Source organism: Protobothrops mucrosquamatus, unplaced genomic scaffold (assembly GCF_001527695.2).
Source record: "Protobothrops mucrosquamatus isolate PMUCROS unplaced genomic scaffold, P.Mucros_1.0 scaffold3560, whole genome shotgun sequence".
Taxonomy (NCBI): Eukaryota; Metazoa; Chordata; class Lepidosauria; order Squamata; family Viperidae; genus Protobothrops; species Protobothrops mucrosquamatus.
The window spans coordinates 14,934-24,927 of record NW_015389527.1 but is presented as its reverse complement, the minus strand read 5'-3'; the positions used below and the strand labels follow the sequence as shown (position 1 = coordinate 24,927).

At 46.7% G+C, this 9,994-nt stretch overlaps 1 protein-coding gene across 1 annotated transcript in view; it reads left to right on the top strand.

Moving 5' to 3' along the window:
• Positions 1-8,782, top strand: part of TENM4 (teneurin transmembrane protein 4) — a 205,069-nt gene extending 196,287 nt beyond the window's left edge. Inside the window, exons 10-11 of the mRNA XM_015827197.1 lie at positions 7,731-7,916; positions 8,751-8,782. Coding sequence (XP_015682683.1) covers positions 7,731-7,916; positions 8,751-8,782 — 218 coding nt within the window. The remainder of the gene's footprint in view (positions 1-7,730; positions 7,917-8,750) is intronic.
• Positions 8,783-9,994: the final 1,212 nt, after the last annotated feature.

Below are 9,994 nucleotides of genomic sequence, written 5' to 3'. Positions count from 1 at the left end.
GACTGAAAGAAAGAAAGAACCCTAGCCACGGTGCAGAGCGTCTGAGCAATCTGGGCCAGTGAGGGCAAGATTAAAGCCGCCATTGTGCAGGCCGTGGCATGAAAGGGCTCGTTTGGACATGAAAAATGGCCCTGGCTTTATGATGAATGGCGTGTCCTCGCCCGCACGCCTCCCCTCCCTCTCCTCCGGCCCCGGGTTAACGCTGAGCTAGCAGCCCGCTCTGTCTTCTGTGATGGAGACCCCCTTACTGCTACCTTTCCCCCTGAGTGGGCCTTCTTCGGTGGGGATGATTAATGGCCCCACGGCAGCCCCCTTGTCACTTATCCGGCAGTCTTTGTTCTCCACAACCATCTGCTAAGCACTAAGCACTTCAGGGACGGGCGCTCCTTGATTGTGGCAGGGGGGAGAGAAAGGGAGGTGGAAGCTCCAAATGGAAGCCTTCCCCCTTCACGCGTGCAAAGTGCCAGAGATTTATAAAGCCAGCCTTCTTGCCTTGCTGATGGTCCTAAGAGAGGCCGAAGAGTTGGCACATGAATAATGCGTCTGCAGGCATGTAGGCAGACAGAGGTGCGTCTCCAGAGGGTTGGACGGCCTGTCTGCAGAAAGGTAAACGGCTCCTAACATGATTTGGGCTGATAAAAAAGGAAGCCTGCTTTGAAAAAGGGTGCTCTGCCTTAGATGGGATGTCTTGCACCGTGTCCCTCAACCTTGGCGACATTAAGAGGTGTGGACTTCGACTCTCAGGAGGGTTGCAGCAAGTGGGAGCACCTGCCCAGCTTTGGCTACTCTCCAGAAGCTGAACCACCTCCCTAACCTAGAATAGAATAAAATAGACTACACGGAACAGAATAGAATATAGAATAGTATACAATAGAATAGAATACAGTATATAGAATAGAAAAGAATATGGAATAGAATAGAATAGAATAGAATAGAATAGAATAGAATAGAATAGAATAGAATAGAATAGAATAGAATAGAATAGAATATGGAATAGGATAGAATAGAATAGAATATGAAATAGAATAGAATATGGAATAGGGTAGAATAGAATAGAATAGAATAGAATAGAATAGAATAGAATAGAATAGAATAGAATAGAATAGAATAGAATAGAATATACAGAACAGAATAGAATATAGAATAGTATAGAATATAGTATATAGAATAGAACAGAATAGAATAGAAAACAATATGGAATAGAATAGAATAGAATAGAATAGAATAGAATAGAATATGGAATGGAATAGAAATAGAATAGAATACTTCATATTTATGACAGTTGCGTTGTCCCTAAGTCACGTGATCCCCTTTTGCCACCTTCTGTCAAGCAAAGTCAATGGGGAAGCCAGCTTCACTTAAGAACCATGTTACTAACTTAACAACGGCAGCGATTCACTTAACAGCTATGGGAAGAAAGGTCACGAGATGGGGCAGAACTCACTTAAGAACCGTCTCGCCTTAGCAATGGAAATTTTGGGCTCACTTGTGGTCGTAAGCTGAGGACTACCTGCAATGAACGAAGGAGGAGCTTACTCACGTTACATTCCAGTTCAAGACTCGGCTTCCTTGTATCTGATTGCTGTCTTAGCGTCTCTCTCTTTTCCTTCTGTTTCCCCCAAGGCCGTTTCCTCAGCCTCTTGCAGTGGACGAAATCCAGGGGTTAATAATGCCAAATTCGATACCGGGATGTATCACATTTGCATTTTTTTTCTCTTCCTTGTTTTGCAGTGGACTGCATGGATCCCACCTGCTCAGGACGCGGCGTGTGCGTGAGAGGAGAATGCCACTGCTCCGTGGGCTGGGGAGGGGCCAACTGTGAGACCCCGAGGGCCACTTGTCTGGATCAGTGTTCGGGCCACGGAACTTTTCTGTCCGACACTGGACTTTGCACCTGTGATCCCAACTGGACTGGGCACGACTGCTCCACTGGTAATTGCACCTGTGAATTTACTTTGGCTGAACCTTTACATGTCGGTCTGGTTGTAGAAGGACAATCGGTGGTCTTCTAGATCAGAGGTCCCCAACCGTTTGGGCACCAGGGACCGGTTCCTTGGAGAGAGGTTTTGTGATGACCCAGGGCACAGCACAGAGGCAATGCAATCAGCTGGCAATTCAAACAAGTTCTTTTGTTGCTCCAAATTTTCCCCAAATGCTCCCACATTTGCTGGCAAGCCTCCAACAAAAGAACACACATACACGCCCCTTCAGCCGACTCTGGCTGAAAGCAGGTTCAAATACAGTTTGATTAGCATAAGAAAGTACTCAAGGCCATAGAGATAACAAGGAAGAAAACATAAACTTAAGGAGTCTGTTTGAATCCTAGCTTGCCTGAGCAGTGTTCAAAAGAGAGAATCCGAAATACAGTCCGAGGTCTTTAAACATTCAAGTAACGTGGTCAGTCAATCCAATAGTCCGAGTTTCCAGGTTTCCAAGCAGAACAAGAGATCAGCAACAATACACAACATTCCAAGGAATCAGCCTTTGTTCCCGACAAATGCCTCTCCCCACAGCGTCTCCTTAAATCTCAGTCTCCAGGTGTTCCTTGTGGAGAAGGGTGGGACGCTCTCCTCCCGAGTAGTTGAGCCTGCCTGCATTGTTCCCTCCTTCTCTCCACTCTCCGTGCTCTAGGACAGGGCTTTTCAACCAGTGGTACGGGGACCACCTGTGGTACATTGGCACCTGGCAGGTGGTACGCGACCATCCTAGAAAAGTGGTAGCAGGGGAGGGGAATGAGCTGAACCGGTGGCAGCACCACACAAGCCTGAGCGAGAGACGGCTGGAGCTGCAGGGCTGTCAGGGCTCAGCGGAAGCGCCAGGATCAGCGCCAGGCTCCAGCCGGAGCTCGGTGCTGATCCTGGTGCTTCTGCTGAGCCCTGAAGAAGCACCAATCAGCTGGAAAGCAGCACTGATCCTGGTGCTTCTGTTGAGCCCAGAAGAAGCGCCGATCAGCTGGAATGTTGCAGCATCTCCAGGGTCTTGTGATTTACATTCAGATGCTTGGCAACTGATTCATATTTATGACAGTCACAGTGTCCCAGGGTCATGTGAATTGACCAAAACCTGCTGCAACCACCCAGCAGACGGGGGGAATAAAAACCAAACACCCCCCACCCCACCCCCGTTGCCAATCCTCAACAGAAATGCTCACAACCATGAAAACCTCGGACAGGAGGAAGAGCGCCGCTGGGTGGGCAGGCAGGTGTCTTGCTCGGCTGTGGCTTGGGGGGCACTTTTTCCAGTGCCATTGTAACTTCGAACAGTCACTAAGCGAACTGTTGTAAGTCAAGGACTACCTGTACTTTTTTCCTTTTTTTTTTTTTTGGTCATCAAGTTTTTGACACCTTGCTAGACGACTGGTGGTACTCGTATGTTGCCATATCCTAAAAGTGGTACAATGCGTGAAAAGGTTGAAAAGCCCTGCTCTAGGATCAGGAGAGGGTGGCCCTTGCTCATCGCCTGAACTCTGCCTCTCCTGTTCCTCCTGTCCCAGTCCTGAAGGGCCCTGGCCTGCCTCAGCCTGCTCTTCCCCACTGAAGCCACAGACCCCTCTCCCTCCGCCTCCATAGGGTCCCGTTCCAGCTCATTTTCCTCCGCAGATTCAGGCTCAGACTGAGGCATGACAGGTTTTTCCGTGGACAGGAAGGTGCGTGATTTTGTGTGCGCCTGCATCCCGCGGATGGGGCTTTGCTTGTTTGTGGGGACCGGTTGCTGGCATGCCGCAGCCCGGTACCGGTCCTCTGCCTGGAGGTTGGGGACCTCTGTTCTAGATCTCGTTGTTCCTGAGTTCCTACAAGGCAAGTCTGTTGTGATCCAAGCTTGGGATGAAATAGATAGGAATGACAGGTGGTGTGTTTTCTTAACTTTTGCTAAGGAGAAAACATTCAGGGAGTTGTTAAATAGGAGCCCTGGTGGTGCAGTTGTTACAATGCAGGCAATCTCTGCCCACTGCCAGGAGTTCGATCCTGACTGGCTCAAGGTTGACTCAGCCTTCCATCCTTCCGAGGTCGGTAAAATGAGGATTCACATTATTTTGGGGGCAATATAATAACATTGTAAAATGCTTAGAGAGGGCTGTAAAGCACTATGAAGCGGTATATAAGTGTAAGTGCTATTGGGGATGGAAGGAAGGAAGGAAGGAAGGAAGGAAGGAAGGAAGGAAGGAGCCATGGTGGTGCAGTGGTTAGAATGCAGTATTGCAGACTAATTCTGCTGACTGTCAACTGCCAGCAGTTTGATCCTGACCGGCTCAAGGTTGACTCAGCCTTCCATCCTTCCGAGGTTGGTAAAATGAGGACCCAGATTGTCGGGGGCAACATGCTGACTTACAGAGGGTTGTAAAGCACTGTAAAGCGTGATATAAGTCTAAGTGCTGTTGCTGTTGCTAAATAAAGGTAGTCCTCATTTAGCGACTACAGTTTGGACCAGCCATTTAGACGTTAGGTCGTCACTAAGTGCAACTGCGACTGTGCTTATGATCTTACTTAGTTTTCCTTTGCTTGATAGCCCCGTGAAGGTCATAAATGGATTGCCACAGCGCTGAAAGAAATGATTTATGATCATTTTTTCACACTTACGACCGTTGCAGCCTCCCCGGGGTCACATGATCAAAATTTGGGCGCTTGGCAACTGACTCATATTTGTGACGGTCGCAGTGTGTCCCGGGGTCACGTGATCCCCTTTTGCGACCTTCTGACCAGCAAAGTCAACGGGGGAAAAGCTGGATTCACTTAACAGCCGTGTTACTAATTTAATAACTGCCTTGATTCACTTAACAGATGTGGAAAGAAAAGTCGTAAAACGGGGCTAAACTCATTTAAGAAACATCTCACTTAACAACATAGGTTTTTGGGCTCCATTGTGGTCCTAAGCCGAGATCGACCCATAACTGAGTTTAAAACATGCTTGGGATAAACCCCATGTCCACCGTCCAATAAAAATGAAAGCAATTAAGAATAAATTTAATTTAAAAAACTCAAAAGGAAGATGGAACAATAGTTCATTTTTGCCTTCAGTTTTCTATATTTTAAAAAAAGGAAGGTTTTAAAAAAAAATCCCAAAGAAGGAACTGACCAACCCGTTTCTCTATGGCTGCAAAAAAAAACAAAAAACATTATTCAAGCATTGCCCGCTCAAGTTTGACCCGAAGGAGAATTTACCTTTTTAGTTGAATAACGCACAAATCCATCTTTTGGAGTTGGAAGTTGACTTGGAGAAATGAGCAAGCATTTACCAAGCACCTTAGCGGAGGCTTTTGGCCGCGAGGCACAAAACAATAATAATGTTAACATCAGAAGTAGCTCCATGAAGGATGAAGTCGGAAAAGCGACGGGCTGGGTGTAATTTTGCGCTGCTTGCTTGCAAAAAAAAAAAAAAAAAAGAGCGAGCCGGGATGTGAGTGTTAACAAATGCAGAGCAGGAAAAAGGCTGTGTTTTGATTTGTGACCTCGGGGTGATTTGTCATACACAGGAGTGAAGAAATAGCATGTGCATTAATTTACGAGGAAGGAACAGGCATCCAGAGGAACTGTCTACATTCAAAATAACGTCCCCTCCGAATTATAGGCACGGAGTTTAGAATGCCAATATTCAAACATTGCTTTTGTGCTGTGTGAAAAATACATAATTGTCCCTAGGCTTCAACCTCTCACAAAGCTTTAAAATAAAGTTGTAAGAGCAAATTGAGGTGTTTTTTTCCCATTTAAAGTCCACCATGAGGACAAACGGAAAAGCAGCATTCATGAACGTAAAGAAAGAGGATCTGAAAGTTCTCTTAAGGCTCCGTCTTAGGCCCAGTGCTCTTCAATATCTTCATCAATGACTTAGATGAGGGAATTGAAGGGGAACTCATCAAATTTGCAGATGACACTAAGCTGGCAGGAATAGCCAACGCCCCAGAAGACAAGCTCAGGATCCAAAAAGATCTTGACAAACTTGAACAATGGGCCCTATCCAACAAAATGAGTTTCAACGTGGAGGAAAGCAAAGTTTTACATTTAGGCAGGAAAAATCAAAGTACAGATTAGGTGAGACCTGGCTCGAAAACAGGAACTGTGAGAGGGACCTCGGAGTCCTGAAGCATTCTAGAAAGGACACACAAGATTTCCCTGTTTTATTTATACGTATGTTTATTTATTTGTCTTTCAGATTTCTAATCCTCTTCCCCCCCCAACTCCAAATGATTTTGAGTGGCTTGACATATAGAAGAGTTATAAGATCAACAATAAACCCCAACAATTAACGTCAGCTAGAAGGAACAGATACCAGTAGATAGGTGATACAAATGATAGATAGATAGATAGATAGATAGATAGATAGATAGATAGATAGATAGATAGATAGATAGATAGATAGATAGATAGATAGATAGATAGATAGATAGAAAGATGTAGGTAGGTAGGTAGGTAGGTAGGTAGATAGATAGATAGATAGATAGATAGATAGATAGATAGATAGATAGATAGATAGATAGATAGATAGATAGATAGATAGATAGATAGATGTAGGTAGTTAGGTAGGTAGGTAGGTAGGTAGGTAGGTAGATAGATAGATAGATGGATGGATGGATGGATGGATGGATGGATGGATGGATGGATGGATGGATAGATAGATAGATAGATGACAGAGATGGATAATAGGCGGAGAGAGCTATGTTAAAAGAAAGTTTTAATAGCTATTCAAAGAGAGATGATGTAGATAGATAGATAAATAGATAGATAGATAGATAGATAGATAGATAGATAGATAGATAGATAGATAGATATGGATGTGTGCATGGGTGGGTGGATGAGAAGGAAGGAAGAAAAAGAAAGGAAAGGGAAGGAAGGAAGGAAGGAAGGAAGGAAGGAAGGAAGGAAGGAAGGAAGGAAGGAAGGAAGGAAGGAAGGAAGGAAGGAAGGAAGGAAGGAAGGAATCCATGGTCCTTGAGTTGGCAGGCAGGCAGATGGACAGACAAAAACTGTTGTGGATTTCCTAAGTCACCATTTCAAGAGCTCACTGTCTGGCTGGTGCATTTTGACTTCAGCTTTCTTAGAGGGCACACAGTACTGTAGGAGGCCTGCCCTGTGTGTATCCTAGAGAGAGCACAACATTTGAAAGCTCTCCCAAACATTTCAGAGCCCAATAAAGCATCTTTTGTGAAGGTTCACAATGCTGCCCACAAAGGGGGGGGGAAAAGTAACGTTCCCAACGGCCCCAGATCCGTAACCAGAGCGATAACCCACTGCAAATAGACTTTGCCAGCTACACTTAACTTTATTTTCAAGCGATTTAGCGGCCGATTGTCTTTACACTCAACTAGTTTTTAATTAAAAAGTGACTTTTGTTCCTTTACTCCTTTGGATTCAGCCCGGTCGGCAAAAAAAGCCACAGCTATGCGTGTGTGTTTGTGTGTGTGTGATCCTATTAGAAAGTTTCAAAAAGAGGTTCATGCACCAGTGGATCCCACCAAACCATGTCCATCTCCTTTTTCCCTCTTCTTTGTAATCTGCTTATTAGATTCTTAACGTCAAAAGGGGATTAGTCTTCCGAGCGGCAGAGATCCCTTTCATTTCTCCCATCAGGATAACGTAGTGAAGTGTGGCTTGCTTTTTTTATTATTATTATTATTTTTTTATAACAATGCCTTTCTGGTTTTCTCTTCTCCCACCCACCCACCCTTCCCGACCCCTTTCTTTCTACCCCACTGCCCCTCCACCTGTCCCCCGTCCTTTTTTCTCTCCCCTCCGCAGAGATCTGCGCGGCCGACTGTGGGGTCCACGGCACCTGTGTCGGGGGCAGCTGCCGCTGCGAAGAGGGCTGGATGGGGGCCTCCTGTGACCAGCGAGCCTGTCACCCACGCTGCAACGAACACGGGACCTGTCGGGACGGCAAGTGCGAATGCAGCCCCGGCTGGAACGGAGAGCACTGTACCATCGGTAAGGGGGAAAAAATTGGGGTGGGGGAAGCAAAGCCGATCAAAAAGGAACCGTCAGCCGGGTGGAGTGGAGAGTTGACAGAGCATGCTCGATGGAATCGGTTGGATATTACTGAAGCATGCACATCCTTTATTTTATTTTATTTTATTTTTACATTCTTCGGTTTTCCACGTCCGCGTGTCACCCATTTTCCATGCTGCGATTCTGCCCTCGGTTTCGCAGGCCTCCAATGTCCTTCCTTTCGGCCAGACAAGCGGTAGAGAAACACAAGTCAAAGCTGTAGGTCAGACATGTCAAACACAAGGCCCGGGGGCCGGATGCGGCCCGCGAAGTGGTTTCATGTGGCCCACAAAGCCATCCTGGAAACAGTGAGGGAACGGCCCCCGCTGCCTTGGCCCTGGCCCAGGCCGGCCGGGAGCCAATGTACAATTTTGTGGTGGCCATCTATGCTGAAACACATTCAGTCTTAGCTCCACAAGGCCGTCTGGAAACAGCAAGGGACCGGCCCCTGCCGTGTCAGCCTCGTGGGTGCATGCTGGGGAGGTGTCACCCTTTGTGCGGAATGAAGAAATGGACCATGCCTTGGCGCTTGCCCCGGTCCCACCCCCTTCTGCCAGAGACTCTCAGATCTGTCCCACTCCTGCCCAGGCCCCCACAGGCACCCTTGACGCGAACGATGTAGAGCTGGCCATGCCCACCCATAGGCCACACCCACTCCATCCATGCCCACCCAGTAGGCCTCACCCACCATGGCCACACCCACCGGGCCCCCCGAGGGTAACCACAATGCTGATGTGGCCCTCAATGAAATTGAGTTTGACACCCCTGCTGTAGGTGATCTTCGGTACACCGACATCGTAGAGTAAGGCAGGATAGGTTTGTCCTTGACATACAACTGTTCGTTTAGAGACCGTTCGAAGCTACTACGGAATTTTAAAAAAGGGACTTACGACCGGTTTTCACACTGGAAATTCTGGTCGTGGTTGGAAAGTCGAGCACTACCTGTAACAACTTATGAACCGATCTCTATGGAGATTCTCTGTGGGTTGTCCCAAAAGTGCTTTTTCAAGAGGCACCTGGATTTTCTTGTTTTTCTTTGAAGACGTTCAAAGAGACCATCTGGGTCCAAATTGAACAGCCCTCTCTCAACAGAGGGGGAGGGACACAACATCATCTATCTTCAGTCTACAATACACTCCCTTTTCGCAGTTCCAAGAAGGCTTCACACCCGTTTCCACCACTCAGGTGACCCTGAGGACACAGATAAGCCTCCAGGTAGCCTCAATGAATCTGTCCTGGTTCCGACAGATGAAGCTCTTCAAAAGAACTTCGAGGCATTGTTTACCTTAAAGAATCTTTTATTTGAGGAGCATAATATCGGCACTGCATAATCAAAGCCAAAAACTGAATTCCCCTCCCCTGAGCACATAGTATCAAAGCACAATTCCCTCCTCATAAATCACATTCCCCAATTAACTTGAAGCACGGGCTTCCTCTCCAGTTTTCCAGCCCGCCAATTCTTTACCAGTTCTGGGCTCAATAACCTTGATTCTCACACTAGGTTTAGTGTTGTTATGTCTAGCTGGACTCTTGTTCACATCCCCCCTTCTCCCAGCATCATCTAACTCTAAAAGCCAAAGGTAAAAGATGACTACATTTCCATCTGTTGTCAATGCAAAAACAGCCGATGTGAGCAGTGTTGACAGACTCTCTAAAACAGGGGTGTCAAACTGCCGGCCCGCAGGCCGGACGTGTCACATGGAAGCCGCGCAAAACCGGCCCGATACGTTGCGCGATGTCACGTGACGTCGTGAGTTTGACATGCCTGCTCTAAAAGGATGCAAATGACCAGCTGTCTGCAAGGAGTATAAATCCTTCCATTCCCCACCATCCAGTCAGAGCTGAAGAAGCTTCTTGGGATGAGAAGCGAAACGTCTTCAAAAAAAAAAAGGGAGTTTAGTTGCCTCTTGAAAAAGCATTTTTGGGATAACTACGACCATTTTTCATACTTCATGACCATTGCAGCATCCCCATGATCACATGATCAAAATTTGGGCGCTTGGCAACTGATTCATATT